The 23317-nt window shown below is 33.9% G+C and overlaps 2 protein-coding genes across 3 annotated transcripts in view; one reads left to right on the top strand and one right to left on the bottom strand.

Annotated features, from left to right (window-relative positions):
• Nucleotides 1–23317, top strand: part of DACH1 (dachshund family transcription factor 1) — a 429256-nt gene that overhangs the window by 185639 nt on the left and 220300 nt on the right. The gene's annotated exons all lie outside the window — the stretch shown is intronic.
• Nucleotides 4653–5294, bottom strand: LOC100613592 (histone H3.3A-like). The gene has a single exon (XM_003314165.7). The coding sequence runs from the start codon at nt 5194–5196 to the stop codon at nt 4786–4788; it is 411 nt and encodes a 136-aa protein (XP_003314213.2). The 5' UTR covers nt 5197–5294; the 3' UTR covers nt 4653–4785.

The following is a 23317-nucleotide window of genomic DNA, read 5'->3' as shown; positions in this document are numbered from 1 at the left end:
AATGAAATCAATAGCTGAAAATTGCCCAATTTCAAGGCGACTATCATCATTTTAATTTATTTAGTCATGCTTTTCAAGTAACTGAATCCTACTGCCTGATATTCTAATTCCAATTTGAGATTTGGAAAAATCAAATAGGTAGTACGTTGTTAATCCTTGCTCATTTATGTTTAACTGAATGATAAAGATTTCTGTTTAGAAAATTTGGGACTTGGGAATTACATAGGAAAATCTTTTATACTACATATGAAAATCTTAACTTCTCTTTTCCGTTTTTTTTTTTTGTTTTTTTATTTTTTTTTTTTTTGAGACGGAGTCTCGCTCTGTCACCAGGCTGGAGTGCAGTGGCACGATCTCGGCTGCCTTAGCCTCTGGAGTAGGTGGGATCACGGGCATGTGCCACTACGGCCGAATATTTTTTTGTATTTTAGTAGAGACGGAGTTTCACCATGTTGGCCAGGATGGTCTCGATCTCCTGACCTCATGATCCATCCGCCTCGGCCTCCCAAAGTGCTGGTATTACAGGCGTGAGCCACTGCGCCTGGCCAACTTTTCATGTTTTATAGCTGAAAGACTCAAGTGTGAAATAAAAAAGACCTCAGAGTCTTTGTGACATAATTAACCTCTCTATGAACCATGTTTCTGAGGTTTTTTTTTTTAAATAACCATTTTAATAATCATTTTTTCTGTATTTAGTAAACTTGTGTTGACTCTGAATTGTTACTTACTCACAGTTATAAGAGAAAAAATGTATCCTAGATTGTAGTCATATTATAATAGGGAAGATTTGTCTGCCCATATTTAATCTTTTAAGATGAAGATGATACATAGTTCATTACCAAAGTAATGATTAAATAAGATGATACCATGAAAATGTAAATAGCAACACCTCACATAATTAACACCATCAAGTAACTTTCGGGTAAGTAAGTGGAGTTTCTAAATAAAGGAAGGTCATATTCCAAAGTCCCAACTCAAAATATTAAATTATTTTTTGAAAGAACTCTTTCTGAAATATATTATGCACTTCCCGGCTTGGTGAACAGAGACACCGAAGATACTTTAAATTTGGTCTTTCATTTTTAAAGTACGATCATTTTCTGTATTTCAATCACTGTGCCTTCTCAGACATTCTACTTTTGTTCTTTCCTATATGTTTTGAACCCAGAAACCAGGACTTCTGTCAAGCTAAGCATTATATCGAAAAAAGACCTTAAGCAGTCATGTTCTAAAGAAGAATGAGGAAATGGAGGCTCATTAGGAGCATAAACTGGATTAGAAAGGGGATGTTAGGCTGGGCCCGGGGTTCAGGCCTACAATCCCAGCACTTGGAGAGGCTGAGGCAGGAGGATTGCTTGAAGCTAGGAGTTCCAGACCAGCCTGGGCAACATAGCAAGGTTTAGTCTCTACCAAAAATCAAAACAATTTAGCTGTGTGTGGTGGCCTGTGCCTGTAGTCCCAGCTACTGGGGTGATTGAGGCAGGAGGATCACTTGAACCTGGGAGATCCAGGTTTGTGGTGAGCTATGATTGTACCACTGCATTCAAGCCTGGGCAACAGAAAGAGACCCTGTCTGAAAGAAAAAAAAGAAAGAGAGAAGGAAAGAGAGAGAAAGGAAGAAAAAAAGAAGGAAGGAAGGGAGGAAGGGAGGAAGGGAGGGAGGGAGGCAGGGAGGGAGTTAGTTTAGTGCCCTGTAGACCTCAGCGAATTGCTTTAGAACAGGGTGTGTGAGCCAGCTCACTACTATTTTGCTTACTTTCAACTTTTAAACATTAGTCCAAAGATTTTAGGTTGCCAGAAGTTTGACTATTGCACATGAATGGTGTTACCTTCATATATTCAGTATGATTTCTCTTTTTATGTAAAATTTTTCTAGATGCAGAAGTTTAGATTTTAGGGAATACAGAGTAATGTCTTCATATACTGGGGAACATATCTTTACTGTCTTAAAACATTAACTGGAAATCTAATGATCCTAAATACATTTTATAATTCTCAAGAAGTATATAACATCTTTCTGCCAGAACAGTCTACCGAATGCTTTAGTGTATTTGGGGAATATGACTAAATATGATTATATAGACTTTTAAATTTGCAGGACTTTATTTATGTACTTTTGTATTCTGAGAAGTAACATTTGAAAACGATAAAAAGATGTAAATATATCTTCAAGGTTGCCTACCTTTGTCCTGTGAAAAGAAAATGGATTAATTTAGACAAATTTATAAATACCTATTGATCGGCTAGGGGGTGGTGGCTGATGCCTGTAATCCCAGCACTTTGGGAGGCTGAGACAGGCGGATCATGAGGTCAAGAGATCTAGACCATCCTGGCCAACATGGTGAAACCCCATCTCTACTAAAAATACAAAAATTAGCTGGACATGGTGGTGGGCGCCTGTAATCCCAAGTACTTGGGAGGCTGAGGCAGGAGAATCGCTTGAACTCGGGGGGCAAAGTTTGCAGTGAGCCGAGATCGCACCACTGCGCTCCAGCCTGATGACAGAGTGAGACTCTGTCTCAAAAACAAAACAAAACAAAAAACCAAACAAAAAACACCTATTGATTCAGTCCTAATCATTCTTTTATTGTTTCTTTTCAAGAATTGAACATTGGAGTTAAATAATAGTTTTCCCTGGATGCATTTGTTTTCTTAGGAAAAAAAAGACTTTTTTTTAAAAAAACTGTATTTTCCCAGTCTTAATATTAAATATTTAGGTATCTATACTTGAAACAAAAACAAAAACAAATACAAAACAAAACAACAAACTTTGAGATTGCCTGTGGAATTTTTATGTGTTATTTTGGCTGCTTGAGTGGGCTTGTGTGTAACCTTAGAAGGGGCGTGGGCAGATGGTGATAATTTCTAAAAGTTATGGTTGTCACCGGATGCCATAGCAACCAGAAGTTGAAGTTAATGAAAGAAAGAAAGTTCTTTGTAGAGTCACACAAGGCAATACCTCCTGCTGTGGTCACTGCATTTATTTTGACTGAGCACTTGTCATAAATCATTTTTGATAATAACTACCAGTTTGAAATAATTCATCCTAGCAACAGACTTCCAATAACATTCATACTTTTTATAAGATGATGTCTATTTAAAATTAAGAAAGGGGTTATTTAGGAATTCAAAATACTCCCCTCTTGTCCAGGAATGCAATTTGGATAGTGTATTTGCCAACTTTCTGATTTCATCTTTAAGTCAGTATGCAAATTAATTTTGAAATACAATTTTCATAAAAATACTAAGAATTAATTGAGTCCTCAGTATTTGCCTTTGACATATAAAAATTATTTAGTATCTTAAAAATACACTCAAATTAAATGAATGATTTATAGTTTTGTCTGTTGGATATGTCTTTTCCCTCATTGTGATCTTGTAGACATATAACTAATACGTATTCAGGGTAAAGAAAGCAATTCTACACACATACCTTATGCTTAAAAGGTAAGAATTTATAACTTGCAAATTTATCATTTTGGAAAAAATACTGGACCGGGGCAATATTAATCTAGAATTAATCCCATTGAAACATTCTTATCTTTAAAAAAATTTAGAGAAAAATGTTCTCATGTGAATTCATAAACATATTTCAAATTTAATGTTCTTTTTTTCTACTAAATAGTAAACAGCAACAATATCTAAACAACCTCTTTTGTAATATTAGCATTTGTAATAGTTTAAATGCATTAAACATTTCAACTTCTCAGGAGAAAATTTACAATGTAAAACTGTGCCTAGGCTGGGCACGTGGCTCATGCCTGTAATCCCAGAACTTTCGGGGGCCGAGGCGGGTGGATCACCTGAGGTCAGGAGTTCGAGACCAGCCTGGCCAACATGGTGAAACCCCATCTCTACTGAAAATACAAAAATTATCTGGGCGTGGTGGCAGGTGCCTGTAATTCCAGCTACTCGGGAGGCTGAGGCAGGAGAATCGCCTGAACTCGGAAAGAGGAGGTTACGGTGAGCCGAGATCACACCATTGCACTCAAGTCTGGACAAGAGAACAACACTCCATCTCAACAAAAAAAATATTGTGCCTTGTATGTTGAGAAGTTTATTATAATAAATGCTCTGTATTTCATTGGGATACTCACAAGTAAGGAGAACACAAAAATGCACAAGTATAAAACAGCCACAAATTGTTGGATTGTCTTCACTAATAAATTAAATATAACAATCTACTGTATGCCTTACCCAAAGAATAAATCTCATATTAACTATTTAAACACTTGATGTTTATACAATATGTTTGTATTTTTTTTATAGTTTAATGTATTTTAATAGCAAACTTACAGGAACAGCACAGAAGACAGACAACATTAAAAACATGTACTTGCATGTAGGACAACTCAGTTAGAAAAGTATAGTGAATGGATGGAATCTACTGTATGATAAAAATGCTACAAACACCATTTAGTTGTCGTCAATAAGAAATTTACTTGTTTTAAAAAAATCCAAATGCTGGCATTGTCCAGAAAAATTTAACAGGTTTATTTATAATTATTATAAAGTTGAACCGCTGAAACTTGTTCACTGAAACATTTTAACTTGCATTAATGCTTTACGTCTCCGCATTTATATTAAAAATTCACACACAAATGAAAACGGAAAAACTGCCAATACCTGATTTCTGTCCCCTATTTTTCCACTCGCAATCATAGACTTAGGTACCTTTTGACCCCATGGAAAAAAAATATCTAACGTTCAGAACTACCAATAACAGGAAGAAGAGAAATTTTTTTTTTTTTTTGAGAATGAAATGTTTCCCATCATACTGGATTCTTAAGCACGTTCTCCACGTATGCGGCGTGCTAGCTGGATGTCTTTTGGCATAATTGTTACACGTTTGGCATGGATAGCACACAGGTTGGTGTCTTCAAAAAGGCCAACCAGATAGGCCTCACTTGCCTCCTGCAAAGCACCGATAGCTGCGCTCTGGAAGCGCAAATCTGTTTTAAAGTCCTGAGCAATTTCTCGCACCAGACGCTGGAAGGGAAGTTTGCGAATCAGAAGTTCAGTGGACTTCTGATAACGTCTAACTTCACGGAGCGCCACAGTACCAGGCCTGTTACGATGAGGTTTCTTCACCCCTCCAGTAGAGGGCGCACAATTGCGAGCGGCTTTTGCAGCCAGTTGCTTCCTGGGCGCTTTACCACCGGTGGATTTGCGGGCAGTCGGCTTTGTACGAGCCATGGTACAGAGACCTCCTTACTTACCCCCCTTCTCCTTCGGCTGGAGCTCGGCGAGCGAGAGGCGGCGCTGGCGTTGGAGAGCGACGGCAGCGCGGTGGCGGCTGCGAACACCGTTTGTATGTGTTTTCATATATTTATATATCTAGGAAATATTTGAGAGGTTTGATACTAGACATTTTGTTGAGGATAGCACATTTAACCTATAACTACTTAGTACATGTTCCCTTTGTACTTTTCTTGAAGAGAAAAATTAAAAGGTATGTCTTCTTTTTTTTTTCCTTTTTGTAAGGCCCACCTAAACTTTAGACTTCATCATGCAATTTATTTAGTTTTCAAACTTGAATGGAGCCCTCTATTAGTTTCCTGTGCCCGCCGTAACAAATTACCACAAGCTTAGTGGCAAAACCACAATTTATACTTTCAGAGTTCTGGAGGTTGCGAGTCCAAAATCAGCATCACTGGGCTGAAATCATGGTGTCAGCAGGGTACCCCCTCTGGAGGCTCTAGGGGAGAATCCAGTCCTTTCCTCTTTGAGCTTCTGGGAGCTGCAGGCATTTCTTGGTTTTGTGGCTGCCTGGCTCCAATTTCTGACTCTGTGGTAATGTTGCCTTCGTGTGTGTGTGTGTGTGGGGGGGTGTGTGTGTAAAATCTCCCTCTGACTCTCTTTTAAGGACACTTGTGATTGTATTTAGGCTACATTAGATAATACAGGATAATCTATCTTAAGATCCTTAGTATAATCACATCTACAAATAATTTTTTTTAATATATAAAGTAGCATTCACACATTTCCTGGATTAGGACATGGGCTTAATTTTGGAGGCCATTGGCAGCCTACGACGTCCAGCAAGTCACTAGGCTAAGTATTATGAGAAGTCCAGGTGGGGTATGGTAGATATGCACACAGAAGATTTTGGCCTATTTTATTCACTTTGGTATCACTGGTGTGTAAAATATTGCCTGGCACAGAGCAGATATTCAAACTAAATATTTGTTCAATGAATATGGCTAATAAATGTTTAGTAAAGGATTTCTGAGAGAAATTATTATGCCTTACAATTACAAATTTAAACACTGGTGTGTTAATGTAGCTTATAAAATCCCATTAAGCACAGTTAGGCTCCAGATTAAAGATGCAGCGTGTAGAGCCTAATGGAAGTATACTAAGTGTATGGAAGGCATTATTTGTTTGTTTATAGGTTATGATGGTTACATTTAAGCATAATCATCAATTGATGGAATTTAAATCTCTAAATTGATGCTCTAGAGAAGTGATATTTATAGAAATAACATAGTAGCATGGAACATATTACTCTTTTTTTATTATTATACTTTAAGTTCTGGGGTACATGTGCAGAACGTGCAGGTTTGTTACATAGGTATACACGTGCCATGGTGGTTTGCTGCACCCATTAACCTGTCATCTACATTAGGTATTTCTCCTAATGCATTCTCTCCCCCAGCCCCACATCCCCCAACAGGCACTGGTGTGTGGTGTCCCCCACCCACCCCGTGTCCATGGGAACATATTACTCTTTACAATTCCCGCATATACAGGTATATATAATTACATTTGTACTATATTGTATAATCCTTTAAGATTAGAATTTTCATTGTACCTCCAGTATCTTGATATATAATTTAATACATATAAATAAAATATATTTCTTGAGTTAACTGAATGTAAATATAGCTCTTGTTATGATGAACTACAGAAGAAATATATTTACTTCTTTTTCCTATGCAACATGTTAAAACAGAGTACTTCTGTTAAATCACAATATACCCTGGGTCTGTTACTAGCATAGATATTCATAAAAATCATTTCTTTCTTATCTCTTAGAGCAATGATCTATTATTTTTAGACTTAATTAAATAACCACATATTACTAGACTTCTGGACAGTCCTCTCATCTACTTAATTTAGAAGAAAATTACCATACTTTCTTCCCTAATTTATTTCTCTCTTCCAGGTTTCTATTGAGTTCTGTAGTCTCTTTTCCTACACTGGTCTGTACTAAGAATTACAATCTGCTTATACTTCTCTCTCAGTAGATTTCCCATAATGAAGTTGCTAATGTCCTTAATTGAGTAACTGCAAGGTATTATTTGCTTCCTTTTAGTAATATGATGCCTCCTTTGACAAGAGAAGTTTACTTACATTAAGAAAAGCAAATCAGATTTTCAGAGTCAACTTTTGATTATGACAGTGGATATTGTATAGATTACCTGGAGCTTTGTAGCTTCGCAGATATCCATTTATTTGTGAAATTCTTAGTGTTCTAATCCCTTGGTTACATCGTGGATGTGCCACATGTTGTCTTTTATTGCTCGCTATAATTTTTTAACCAGTAGGAGGTGCAGCTGGTATCTTACGTCCCTTCCTAACCAAGAAATGCGAGAAATACAAATATTGTTTATTTTAGTGCAAAGCAAGATAAACTTTTTTAATTTTTATTTCGTTTATTTATTTATTTTAGCCTCTCTCTTTGATAGGCTTTCCTCTCTGAAGCTAGCCTCAAAGCTTCAACTCCTTCCCTTAATGATGTGCTGTAGGTTAGTTATTAAAGATTTAACCACAAAATGTTGGAACTTCTTTTTATTTTCTCCATACTTTTTGGGGATAAGTTTCAGAACTTTACTCTGTCCTTTGTAAAGATGTAAAATTGCTATGAAAGGGTTGGCAGGAACAACATTTCTAGAGAAGCTGGCAAAAGCCAGAAAGATCATAGTGTTTATAAAAACCTTGCAGTTTGTGTCCCGAAACATTTATTATCCTACTTATTCATTAACTTAAGACCTGATTTAAACATATTCTGCATGAAAAATGATGAAAAATTTCATTTGGCTCTGTAACCATATAAATGAACATTATGGTACAACTTTGGAAAGTGCTAATATAAACCTAAGCTTAATAGATAGAAATATAAAGTCCAGATAAATGGAAAGAACAGTACTATTTTGCTCTACACTTCAGATGGCATCTGGAATATTATGTTCAGTCATGGCACCACAATTTTTAGTAAGACATTGACAAACTTGTGAGCATTAAGAGAACAGTCATGCTGATAGCAATTTGGAAATGATGGTGATGTTTAGTCTTAAGAAGGCTTACAGATAATCTGAAAGTGGATGATACAATAGAATCATATTGTGCACTTCTGAGGACAGAAATCTGATAGAATAAATTGCAGAGAAGTCTACATTGGCTTCCGTAAGAAAGAGCCTTGCTGTGTGGAGAACTGTCAGAAAGTGGAATGTATTACTAATAAAACCTCAAATTTTCCTTCTGACAGAAATGTTCAAGAGAAAACTGGGATGAAAAGTTGTTAGCCACGGTTTTTCTATTCAATTTATTTAATAGGCTATATTGTTTATGTTACAAAACAATACGATTCTTTTGAAAACTTATTCTCCCTCCCTAACCATCAGCTGTAAATTTTCCCACTTTAGAATTACTGTTGTTAGTTAAATTTGAAGGCAATTTTACATTGAGAGGGAGGTAGGTTGGGGAAGACCACCTTGTTCCCTTCTAATTATGAAATATGTGGATTCTATTTTATTTTACTTTTAATTTTTCTCCCAAACATGACATGGTGTCTTTCTAGTTAAAAGGTGCCTGTTCATATATTCATTCCTACTTTTTTGTATGGTAACTTAAAATTACTTTTGAGATGCATGCTTTATATTCTTAAGCAATCGTACTTGCTACACTGTTTTTTATGGATGGAATAGTTAGCTTCTGAATAAAACTGTGACTATGGTAAAGCTAACGGATACTTTTTTTTTTTCCAATTGAAAGAGATTTTTACATATCTTTTTTCTTTTGTCCTCTCTCCCTTTCTTTCATGAGAAACCCTAAAGGGTTCCATAGCTGTAAAATTAGTCAATAGGAGGAAATGACAATTATTGAATATAATATAAAGAAATATTTAAAGTTGTGATAGGGTTTGGAATAAGGATGAATATGCTGTATTATTTTAAACAGTAAACATCATCAGAAATGATAAAACAATGACATAAACCCTAAAGATATTTAAATGAAAGACCTTGAACTTTACTTAGAATTATTTTGATTTGACTTTCTGATTTAAAAAGTAAAGCCCCAAGAGAGAAGCCAATCGCCAAAATTCATAGGAATCTTTCAGGCACATGGTTTTTAAAATATATAATAATTGAGCCATTCAAATTTTTTTGATTCTTCATTTCTTTCACCTGTAAAAATAATCTTTTTATTACATCAAAATTATGCTTCTCTAATTGTCATGAATGTCAAATGACACAATTTATAGTAACATCTTGTAAGTGATGAAGCTAGACAAAGGTAAAGTATTATTGTAATTAGGCTGATCCCAGTCTTATTCAATGCCATTGCTAACTTTCTTTGCTCAAATCAACTCCATTGGATTTAAAAATAAAATTAATAACTTCTAAAATGTATAGGTTAGGTATAGGAAGTCTTAGTTTGTCAAGCTATTCATATTCACATATACTCTATAGATTTTGCTAATAGTATTATTTCATAACACTGAAATTTGGTTATGAAATGTTTACTTTTTAGGGACTTAATGACACTGAACTTTCTTTATAGACTTGTGGACAAAATAAGTTTTAGGGATATAAAATGTCATTGCTACTGTTACAATATATGTTCAAACTATCACATATTGCTTTCAGAAATATGCACATTACAAATGGTGGTAGACCTTAAAAATGGAGATTGCTTTCAATTGATTATGGCTGTATGCTGAGCTATTTAATTGTTGGAAATGAATTGACATATTGTAAAGTAAACAATGAAGCTGATTTTCAAAATGATAAAACTGTAACCTAATTCAATAAATTGAATCAGATTACGCAAACATTTTTGCACTTCATTAAGGAATTAGTCAGTATAATTAATGGGAGAGCTTTTTATCATGTTCACGTGTTGATATATGGCTGAAGATATATACAGTAGACTAAACTATTTGAAGATCTTTTGTGCCATTTCACATTAATTAAAGTTGCCGCAGACCTAATTCCTAGAACATGAATACCATGGACTTTTTTTTATTTTTATTTTTTGGCTAATTTTAGGATACAATGAGTAGGTCAGGCTATGACTCTTTTCTTTAAAAGACATTTATTTATTTTTCAAACAAAATGGTATTGTGAGTTGGCTCCTAACTTAGAAACTAAAAGGTCTGGCCTTTATTCTCTTCCTCATCGCTTGCTAGCTGTGTGACATTCAGTAACACTACCTGCCCTCACTTGTTCAGCCATTACAGGTAGGAATTGGTACCTATTATGTTCTAGTCAATTTAGGTTTTATGATCCCAGTTTATTGATTATATTCCTACATCAAGCTGCCTTCTGAAATACCTACTTTATCATGTAAAGACCACCATCATAAGTTCTGCCTTATTTCTTACTCAATAGGACTTCGTGAAGAACATAGTAAGCGAATGCAGCAGTCCCCAACCTTTTTGGCACCAGGGACTGGTTTTGTGGAAGACATTTTTTCCACTGATGGGGGTGGGTGGGGAGTATGGTTTTGGGATGATTCAAGCACATTATATTTATTGTGCACTTTATTTCCATTATTATTATATTGTAATATATAATGAAATAATACAACTCACCACACCATCTGCAGGTGATGGGAGACAGTGACAGATCATCAGGCATTAGATTCTCATAAGGAACATACAACCTAGATCTCTCGCATGTGCAGTTCACAATAGGGTTCCTGCTCCTATGAAACTCTAATGTCCTCACTGATCTGACAGGAGATGGAGCTCAGGCGCTAATTCAAACAATGGGGAGTGGCTTCAAATACAGATGAAGATTTGCTTGCTCACCTGCCACTCAGCTCCTGCTGTGTGGCCCAGGTCCTAACAGGTCAAGGACCCATACTGGTCTGTGGCCTGGAGTTTGGGTACCCCTGAGCTAATGTGATCACAAAACACTTTGCAAAGTGTGACATAGCAAGATGCCATCCGATTCAGAGTTTTATGATGATGATTTTTAAAACAGATAATTTGCTTTGTTTCACATGGAATACCAGTTATTTATCTCTCTGTTTGAATGTTTGAATATATCAGTTCTGGGAATTATGGGTTCTTTCCCATATTTATGGCATCAGGTTATAATCATTTCTTGTTTCTTTTTTTGTTTTTTATTTGAGACAGAGTTTTGTTCTTGTTGCACAGGCTGGAGTGCAGTGGTGCGATCTCGGCTCACTGCAACCTCTGCCTCCTGGGTTCAAGCAATTCTCCTGCCTCAGCCTCTGGAGTAGCTGGGATTACAGGCGCCCATCACCATGCCTGGCTAATTTTTGTATTTTTAGTAGAGACAGGGTTTCACCATGTTGGCCAGGCTGGTCTCGAACTCTTGACCTGAAGCGATCTGCCTGCCTCAGCCTCTCAAAGTGTTGGGATTACAGGTGTGAGCCAATGCATTGGGCCCATTTCTTTATTTTTATTAAAAAAAATTTTGTCTTGTATTTTTCAATTAGATCAAAGAAAATATTTTTTCCCTGATACAGTTCTCTTATGTCATTGATTTGTTTTTGTCCATTATATATAGAATTTTGTGATTCATATTTAACTTACTGGAATACATCCTACATGACTTTTTGATTGAATATCATTCTATTCAGATAAAACACATTTCCATTAGTTTTCATTTCAGAAATGCAATAATTTTGGAGAGACTATTTTTCTAAAGATATATACTTTTAATTATTTGAGCTTACTTCCTGGGATGTAAGGATATAATTTCAGGAAAGAGTGTTGAGTTTTTAAGGATTAAAGGGGATGTAACACTCTTTGTTTATTCCAAAGAACTATGCAAATGTAAGTTATTATTTTGGGTTTAATTTACAAATGTGATGCTATATTATCAAGATTATCTTTAAACATGTAAAATGTTTAATATTAAAGGCAATAAAATGTTTAGTTCCCCAAGTAAAGCATTATTCCTTAAAAGTCAAGTTTTGGACCTATTCGTTTTCCTATTAAAACATCTATTTTCTAAATTTGAAAATGTAACATTGTGAAAGTTTTTAAAATGTATCCCTCTATTTGGATACCTTCATTTATCTATTAAAGCAGTAAATGCCCTTTGTATTATCTATTATCTTATATTGCTTAATAAAATTCTTTTAGGGAATTAAATTATGGAGAAATGTTTAAGTAGGATTCCATGGAACCATGTTGATTCAAATGAATATAAATGCAAGTGTGTCTAAATTCCAAGAAAATTAATCCCTTAATGTTACAATGTAATGATATTTTGAAGTTATTTGAGCATGAAATTCATCTCATCGTACCTAACCTTTAAGTAACTTATTGAATAAATTAAGTTTAAGGATACTATTCCAAGGAGAACCTGTTACCATATGACCTGTCCATATGAGTTGTCTTTTTGATTTATAATGGCAATTGCTTTCTAGGCATGGATTTCATGACATAATAATATTCTATGAATTTTTGAAATTACAGTGAGTTCCACATCAATCATCTATAATAAAATACTATATGTATCAATGAGAGAGAACTATTGGAATATAGACATTTTAGAAATATGTACTTCCTCCAAATACCAATGCTATTATTTTAATGAAATGGGGTGGTTTGCTTCCTTTGATTTTTTAAAATTGATCATGAAAACTGTCAGCATTATCACTCCCATTAGCGTATCATCCCATCATCTGAACAGCAATCTTCATTTTACCTTGAATATGTTGACTGTCTGTCCAGCAAATTCTGCCTAGACCACTTTTGATCTTGGCCTGAATTCCAGAGAATCTATTGCTTCTGGAGTTTCTATGCATTAATATTTTAAATTTCAGGATTATAATTAAACACATATGTCATGGACTACCATTATCTGGCCATGTTTCTTTTATCTGTAAGAGATTCAGAGAGATTTAAAGTGAGATCTTAGTCATGTAAAGAACTGACTGTGCTGCTGTTTTTTTCTCAGTTTCTCTTTAAAAAATATTGAAAATTCCTTGTTATAGTCCTTCATGAGTACATATTCCTATTCTATATGAAAAAAAACTGTACATAAAATTTGACGTCTGCAGCTGCTTCATTTTTTTATTTTTATTTTTATTTATTTATTATTTTGAGATAGAGTTTTGCTCTTGTTGCCCAAGATGGAGTGCAATGGCATGATCTCTACTCACTGCAACCTCTGCCTTCCAGATTCAAGCAATTCTCCTGCCTCCCAAGTAGCTGAGATTACAGGCACGCACCACCACACCCAGCCGATTTTTTGTATTTTTAGTAAAAACAGAGCTTCACCATGTTGGCCAGGGTGGTCTCGAACTCCTGACCTCAGGTGACCCACCTGCCTTGGCCTCCCAAAGTGCTGGGATTACAGGCGTGAGCCACTGCACCTGGTCGTTTTTTACTTAATTATCACTTTTTGTTCCTAAAATGTCATATCAACTAGCATGCAGGGTTCTTTATTCTCTGGACATATTTTTATGTCATCTTTTCATTACTGATTATTACATGTTCAACTGATTTATTTTTATAATAAATCCAATAAAATGCATAAGTTTAGCATTTCATAAGTAGCATAGTTGGAAACCCAATTAGTATATTCAAAGAGAACATTACTTTTTAGAAATAATTTTTAAAAGGCTTATTCAAATTTATAATTCTCACCATATGGGTTAGAATAGCCATGGCCATATTGCAGATGCAAACCACAATAAAGAATATTTTGACAAATGAAAAATATTTGAAATTTGCTTCCAAATAATTGCTTGAGCTTATCTACATAGTACTTCTCACATCTCTTTTATAGATATTCTTGCATTTATAATGCATATTTATTAAGACTTTGTACATAGGATATAATCAATAGAAGTAAAACAACTTGTCAGTTACATTTGCATTTAATTTTAAAATTCCAACTACTTTTATATATACAATCAATATTTATGTCTATGTATTTTTTTTTACCACTGCATCTTTTATTGCTAGCGTAGTTTCTGGCCAAAATGTTGTTAAATTAAATATGATTCAATTAGTAAGTATAAAAAATTGGTTAAAACAAAAGGCACTGCAAACAATTCATAACTAACTACTACATGGTAGGAACTTGGCTAATAGCTAATATATCATTTCATTTATTTCTCGTGTCCATTTATGAAGGAGGTGTTGTTTGTCTCATTTAACAGATGAATATTAAGGTACACAAAATTTAAATAGTCTGCTCAAATGGAAATGAAGGGCCCAATTGGGGATTGAATTCAGTGATAAATAATTATAAATCTTGTTTTCACTGTCACTTATGCTATTTCCAAGGAATCCATTAATCTCTTTAGGTGACATTTTGATCAGAATTGAAAGAAGATGAATTGAATTTTTCATTGATAAAAAATTGATAGATGAACTTTTTAAAGGACAGGGTCAAATTTTAAAAGAACACCTCAGATTTTCATTAGCATGCTTAATCCTAATTTCAGAAACTTCTTACAGCACCACTGCATGTATTGGACATGTAAGTTAAATTATTGCATAGTAGGCGTTTTGGTCACTAGTTTACACCATAATATCTTCTAGATAGTGTTTTATTTCTCTCATAATACTGGTGGAAAGCTTAAGAACTGTTTTAAAATAGTTTCATTTTGAAGATTTATATATTGTATAGTTACATTTTAAAGTGTTGAGATGTTCAGTCTCATGATTTTTTGGATGTAGGGTATATGGGGGTAGCAAAATCATAGATTGAGAGATGTTAAAAATTATATTTCCACATTATTGACCAAGCTTAATTCATTAATATTCCATTATGTTTGAATTTTAGTTCTAACTTAGCTATTACTTTACTGAGTGTGGAAAAGTCTACTAAACTTTTTTTTTCTTTTACATTGCACTTTGTTTGCTAAATAATGCAGTACTAATAGACTGACAAATGTTTTATGCTATTAGAGTTATTTCTGAACGTTATAAATAGTTCAACACATTGTAGTGTTAGCTGTAAGTCCCAAGCATGCTACTTTACCCTAAATAATTGAAAAAATAATTTCTTAACTTTTATTAATAACTCACTTTTATAGTCTTCATTTACCCTATTGCTCATTAGTAGTAAATCTCTGTGTTATTATTTATTTGTGCAATTGATAAAGCTCCTGGTCAAAGCAATGTCACAATTGGCATCCAAGGGAAGTTCAGCATAAGCTCTTTGGCTCCAGAAATTATGGTCATACTTTTCATGATACTATATTAGACACTAAACTGTTTGATATAATTAGCAAAAGTAGTTGAAGCTATTTTTCAAATATTCAATTTGTAAGTTATTATTACAAGATTTTGGAAAATACGAAGGCGTCACTCATAATCCTACCATGTTGTATAAAGTATATTTCCTTTGTGTTTATTAACACTGAGTTCTTGCTCAAAAATCTATGGAATATGTACCAAAATATCCTATTTTTTTCCATTTTTGAAAATGTGGTACACCAGTTATTTATAAATATACTATAGCCAACTCCCATCATTTTAAAGCAAATATGGTAAATTCACAATTCTGTCATTAGTATCATTCCCCCCTTGCATTGCATCTATAACAATTGTGGGTACTTTTATGTTTTTATTGTTTTCACACCAAGATCTTATTGAACAGGGAATAGAGATTATTTCAACCATTTATGGCTAGTAGGCATCTCAAATTCTACATGTATTTAGTTATTCTGCTTTATCCTGTTTTCCAAAAGAACAGGTTGTTTCTTAAATTCACAAAAAGTTTAGTCTTGATAGAAAAATGAACCTATAGCATTTTTATTTTGTATTGCATCTCAAAATCCAAATGAGAGATTTGAATATTAGGACCTTGACTTGACTCACCTCTGCTTAATTTTGACAGTTGTCTTAAAGTGAATTTAGTGTTTAATGAAATTTTCTGGACTGATAACTCAAGACCTGAAGGGAACAATTCTAGTGGTGAGAAAGTAATTTTCTGGCCTAATTACACCTTTGGCCTCACTACAAAGTCTGTCAACAAAAATGCCAGGTTTGATCATGATTTTTTTTGACATGTATTCACCAATCTACTTCACACTGGAGATTTTTTTTACAATAGCATTGGGTATTCGCAACCTAACTAAGATTTTACATCTGGGAATAAAACCTCAGCGTACTGTTTCCAACAGGTGATTCACTTAAATCTGTTTTAAATGAAAAATTATGTGGATATTAGTGAACTTTACATATTGAACTCTGGAAATCTACATGGCCATATTATTTGAGACAGCTGTGTGAATTGTATCAACTATCGTCAAATACCTGGTGAATTGGTTTTTTAAAACAATTGAAAAACTGGAGTCTCCAGAATCTCTATTTCTTATTTATATTCACTCTGAAACTAGCAGGGTTAGATAAGCTAATAGTTGGGAATCTATAAAACTGGGCTCTTTCTTAAGGAGATTTGGGTCCCTGTAAGGTTGATTAACCTTAACCACTAAATATTTGTGGCTAGTAAGCAAATGTTGGCAATTCCTTTAAATTTCTGAGCGTGAGTTTCTCTACATTTCAGTGCTCCAGTAGCACATTGTTTAGCTGTCAACCCTTGAATCTTTTCTCCAATAATGCCTTGACCAGAAAGCATGTATCTGTTGCATGTTTTTCACCTGAACCTAGGCTCTACTCCTCAAATTTGAATTGTCTGTCTTTTCAATCTAGCTTTTTGCTTTCTCCTCTCTTTGCATTTTTTTCTCTTATGTTTTATTTAAAACATTTAAAATGGCAAAGTTGTTTATGAAACCTGTGTTTAGCAGAGGCTAAGTTCTGATGAAAGAATCAAAGTAACAAAGATAACTGATTGATGTTATTGAATTATTGTCTCTGTTGTTCTGCTGTTTAACTCCTCCATCTACTTTTGATACATTTTATTCTCAATTGGAGAAGTTACACACACACACACACACACAATCATATACACAATCACACACACCCTTTATTTCCAAATAAGTAAAATATTCATAGTCATTAAATAGAATATCTTCTTGTTGCAGAAAATCTGAAATGAATATTAGATATCATACAATATATTCATAACTATTTCAAAATTTATTTGTGAAATGCGCACTTTAGAAATGTTCCTTTCATAAATATTCAACAAATATTTATGATGAGTTGCAAAGAGGAATGACATTGCCACTCAGTAATCTATAATTGAAGGTACAAAGTAGCAATACCAAGAGAGTTACATAACAGCACTATAAATTTTTTCAAAGAGGAAGAGAAAACTAGGGGTTAAAGGCATAATTATTCTCATTATAGTGGAAAGTGCCATTTTTATATTGGCTTAAAAAGAGTATGATTCAACTCAAAACTTCATTTGTACAGCACAAATATGAAAATTAAATCCGATAGCAATATTTTTTGTGGAAAAATATATGAGTTTTATGGTATTACAAAGCATATAATGTGGCTGTTTGAAGATTCAAGGCAATCACTGACTGATTAATGAATATGTAATTTTTAGATCATTAGAGTATTAGTGATTGTTACCATCTATTGGGATTTATCATATTTCAGTTACTAAGTCCTTTTACATATATTAGCTCATTTAATACTGATAAAATATCTGTGGGTAGTTATTACCGTTTCCATTTTACAGATGAGTAAATTTTGGCACTGATTTTTCTTGCTCAAGACTGTTAACATAACTGCCAAGCCTGTTTCCTGAATCACGATGTGACAGTCTTGTATGTTTATCGGCAGCATTGGGATCATTTATGGTTATTATATTTTGATCGTGATTTTTAAAAAAGCATGTATTCATCAGTTTATTTCATTCTGAACCCTTTTAACAATAGTATTTGATGTTTTCAACCTAAGCAAGATTTTTACATCTGGGAACAAAACCTCTGTGTACCGTTGCCAACATGGTGATTCACTGAAGTCTATTTTAAATTTGATGCTGTGTGGCTGCTGACAAACTCTACATATTGCTTTGTTTTGGCAGCAGCCTTGTTTGCTTAGACGATATCAACAGTATTGTGTCCATTTGTGGTTGTTACGTCTTGAGAGGTCATGATAGAAAACATTGCCCAAATTGGGTAAACACAACTGGAAGTTATTACATTAACATTGGTTGAAGGAAATGAGAATATTTAGAGAAGAATGGGGGCTCTGAGTAGGGACATTATCACTGTCTTTGGATATAGTTACAGAGGTTACAGATTAATTCTCCATTGTTCCAGAAGGCAGGACTGAACGAGTGACTGTCACTCATGGGAGAAAAAATGGTTCAAATATGAGCCCACTGAGAAACTGTGTGGACCATATTGCATGGAAATCTCATTAGAAATGCCTTGAGTACTCTCTCCCAGGTGTGTTGTACAGGGATGTTTTACATTTAGGATAACGTTATAGTTATTATTAATTCTAAGATTCAATCTGCCTATGAAATAGAAATAAACTTAATTTCAAGGGATCTTTTTTTCTTGAAGATTTTCATTTGATATTTTATTATGGGAACATATAATCTAGGAAATGTATCCTCCGTCTCAGGATTATATGGAAACAATATAATTTTTGAGTTAAGTGTTTGAAATATAAAATACACACATTTGATTATATCATATTTAGATGTATTAATCTGTCTAATCATATACATAGTCGTCTATATTGATAGTCTTCCATTAATTATTCCATTGTATAGAAAATGTTGTAATATCCCAGAACATAGTAAATCATGTTCTTTCTTTTTTCCTGCTACTTTAATTTGTCCTTTGACAGATTTAAGTGACAAAAAATAAAATCCTTATATTTTACCTAATAAAAATTAGATTGAAAATATCTCAGGAAATTAATTTTACTATGTGCTAAGATATTTTCTAGTGATTAAGTTCATATTTACTCAAGATAAAACAATGTAACAAAATTAAAATTGTTCTTATGAGTCATATATATATGTATGTGTCTGTGTGTGTATGTGTGTTTAAGCAGCTAGTATTACTGTTATTCTTTGTAATAAACAACATGGACAATCTTATAAAGATATTTGAAAACTTCTTTTTGCTTTTTCCCTGTCTAGGACATGAGATTGTTCTATAACAATCTTTTTCTATAACAATGTTATAGAACAATCTCATGTCCTTTTTTTAAATTATTTTCATCACTTTATCCATAATACTCTCTAAAGAGTGTTACGTCTATCACTAGATATTGGACATTTGATGTCATTTTAAACTTGTCAGTGACTAAAAAGAAACTCATTATTTCTTCTATAACAGCTGGACTGATTTCTCTCTTTTTATTAGTGGTAATTTCTGTTTTAAATAATTACACAGACTAAAGAACTGAAGGAGTTAACTATAATTCCTAACATAATCTAACATAACAAAAGGCAGCTTACACATTACATAAAAATATTTTAGAGATTTATTTAAAATCCTAACATATTTTAAGAATCCATATACTATATAATCTCCCAACAACTTTCTGTGGTACATGTAGTACCATGAGAAATTAAGACTAGGGTTTGCTGCTCAAAATCAGCCAGATAATGGCAGAGAATTTGAATTCATAACTCCATGCCTCTGCTCGTCCCAATATATGGGGCTATGGTTGTCTCATAACCCCAATACATTTGCTTACTTTATTCTTGGTGAAAATAGAATGATTTTGTGTTTTATTATAACCCTAAAGTTATTACCAAACATATTTTAAAATTGTTAAACTGAAAATGGATATACATATTTTATATGCCAGATCTGAAATATTGACATGCTATATGTTCAAAACCCTTGTATATAATTATGACCCTTCTAACATTAAGCAGGTGACTGGATTTAATATAAGTCAGACATAAAGTGCCCTGCATGTAGCAACATAGTGAATCAAGCAAATTATCAAACAGGAAAGCTCATTTTGTGCTCAGGGCAATTTCGGCTGCCAGCACTTATACATCAAAACTTCACCCAATGTACAATTGATTTTATTTTATTTTGTTTATTTTTAATTCCCTACAGCAGCCTATGTTAGTTTTGTACAATGCTGTTTGCATCATTAGGTTCCTAAGAAATTATAGTTGTTTCAGTCATGGTTGACCAAAATATTATTCTCTTCTTATAGACCATGGATATTGGTTCTTGAATGGGTACCACTGAATTGAAATTGTATAATGCCAGTGACTCAAATACACACAACACATAACACACAGAAAAAGCATTAGTGTTGTTAGAAACATGAACATCTAAAAACTAATGCTGTAAAATCAGACAGCCAATGTCCATTAAAGATATTTTCCACTTCAAGGGAAGAGGTTCAAATTAAAGTTTGAAAGTCCAGTCTTAAAGCAGGAATAAATTCCTGTGTAAGATGATACATGTCTTCTTTTCACAGTTGCTTTTTATGTTGCCTTAAAACATGTCAAAAAAAAGAAAATCCCCAACAGAGGAGCCTAAAAGGAATGTCAGCTCTGTGGTTATGTAAATCGAATTGAGTGCTTTACAGCAGGTTTAAGATTTTTATAACTCAGAAGTTGTTAACAGCCAGCTGGTTTGTATCTGTTTTTTATGGTTATTCTTGTCATATGCAGCCTCCACAATTCTTAATTATATTTTATGGTATGTGTTTTCCTCCTCCTGAATCCCTTAGCCACTCTTTGCTTCACAAGATATTTTCCACTGGGAAGGGAACAAGCACAGAGATGGGACTTCATCATTGGAAATACAGTGGTATAATTACTTACCACTAACAGCTCTACAGTGTGAAATTCAAGTAACTTTCCATTGCAAATTCATAACCTTCTATTAGAGCATTGAAATTGCTTTAATGTAACAATATCTGCTTGTAAATTTGTGAGCCACCCCCCAGTAAGAGTCAAAAACATGATTATGACACTCTTTGTATTCCATTTTTTAGAAGAAGTGATATACAGAAACTTCCTTCCTTCCTACCTTGTTTCCTCTCAGTATTCATTACGTAAATTAATTTCTGTCTCATAGTTAAGTTCTAAATGTGTACTTTGTTTTCTATTTTTGATTATACAAAGAGGTAGTGACTTCTAGTATGGTTCTAAAAATCTTATGTTCTGGTTAAAAGGCATTTCTTTTAGCCTCAGAGGTGTGAATAAACTTTTCTGAGATTTTTAACACCCTAACTTAAAAATTGGGCTAATATTCAGATTTTTCTCCTAAGAAAGACAGAGTGAAGAAATATGTTCTGAATTTGAAAAAATGTTTTTAACAATCAAAATGTGTGCAATTATCAAGGAAGTATATGTGTGCTTATTTCACAGGGACATTTTTAGAGACTTCAAATCTTTGAAACTATGTACACATTTTTGGTATTAGTTCTTTGCAAAATAAAAATATTCCAGCAAGATCTCTTCCTCAAATCACGGTTTCTAGTTTTTGGAATACAATGTTGTAGGTTTTAGACTTTTAAATAATCACATTGAAATATATTATAGCTAATATTTCCTACAAGGTGAGAATATTTAGGCCAAGTGAAGGAGATTAAAATAAGTAATATGTTTTGGTATACATTACATGGATATAGTGCTTTTTTTATTACTTTTTTTTGAGATGGAGTTTCGCTCTTATTGCCCAGGCTGGAGGGCAGTGGCACGATCTCAGCTTACTGCAACCTCAGCCTCCCGGGTTCAAGAGATTTTCTTGCCTCAGCCTGCCAAGTACCTGGGATCACAGGCTCCCACGTCTATGCCAGCTAATTTTTTGTATTTTTAGTAGAGATGGGGTTTCACCATGTTGGCCAGGCTAGTCTCGAACTCCTGAACTTAGGTGATCCACCCGCCTCAGCTTCCCAAAGTGCTGGGATTACAGGCATGAGCCACAGCGCCTGGCCATCAATTTTGAGTATAAGAAATATATAATGCATAATGTTCAATGAAACAATAAATATACATCCCTAAGAATGAATTTATATAATTCAGTTTTATTACCTTGATAGGGGAAATCACCATAATTATTGTGATATGATATTTTCAAACATTATGCCTTTTAGTCACATATCATAGATATACTGTGTTTAAGACTACAGAGTTATGGTTCAGAAATATTTATTTTGAGTCACTGAACACTTTCATTTTAGTGTTAAGGTATTTAATAGAAGTTAGTTTTTCTTCTTTTAAAACTGGATATCAAAGTACGTTTTTTATTTTGTGTTGAATTATTTAAGTTCGTGAGTATACTTTTGAAAGTAAATTCAGGGACACGGTGGCTCACACCCGTAATCCCAGCACTCTGGGAGGCAAAGGTGGAAGGATTGCTTGAGCTGAGTTCAAGACAAGCCCGGGCAACATAGTGAGACCCCATCTCTGAAAAAATAAAAAATAAAAAAATAGAATTACTCAGACATAAAAAAGAGAAAGTAAATTCTACTCATGAGGCATGTTTCTATGTTAATCATTTTGAGATTTGGTACATTCACAGCATTTTGTACTATGTATGTATATGTGAGTCTCCATTAGAAAGTCAAATGAGCACCAGACGAAACTGTGAAAAAGAATAAAAAGAAACCTTTTTTTGTTTTGTTTTGTTTTTTTGAGACAGGGTCTCAATCTGTCACCCAGGCTGGAGTAAGAATAAAGGAAAAAAAAGAATAAAAGAATACTTACTTACTTACCTACAGCCTGTCACCCAGGCTGGAGTAAGAATAAAAGAAAAAAAAGAATAAAAGAATACTTACTTACTTACCTACAGCCTGTCACCCAGGCTGGAGTAAGAATAAAAGAATAAAAAGAAACTTTTTTTCTTCTTGAGACAGGGTCTCAGTCTGTCACCCAGACTGGAGTGCAGTGGTGTGATCACTGGCTCAGTGTGGCCTCAACCTCCTGACCTTTTGGGCTCTAGCAATCCTCCCATCTCAGCCTCCCTAGTAGTGGGAACTATAGGCATATGCCACCATGCCCAGCTAATTTTTAATTTTTTTAATAGAGATAAGGTCACACTGTGTTTAAATGCTGGAATTACAGAAATGAGCCACTATACCCGGCCTAGGAAGCATTTTTGAATGTCAACCATGTACAATGCACCATACTAGGAGACATTTTATATACTGTAATTTATTTTCCACAAGATCCTATACAGTGCATGCAATTAGCTCCATTAATAAAATGAGGACTCTAAGTCTCAGGTTAGTTAG

Source organism: Pan troglodytes, chromosome 14 (assembly GCF_028858775.2).
Source record: "Pan troglodytes isolate AG18354 chromosome 14, NHGRI_mPanTro3-v2.0_pri, whole genome shotgun sequence".
Taxonomy (NCBI): Eukaryota; Metazoa; Chordata; class Mammalia; order Primates; family Hominidae; genus Pan; species Pan troglodytes.
The sequence above is the reverse complement of the archived record's forward strand: the minus strand, read 5'-3'. Positions and strand labels throughout refer to the sequence as shown.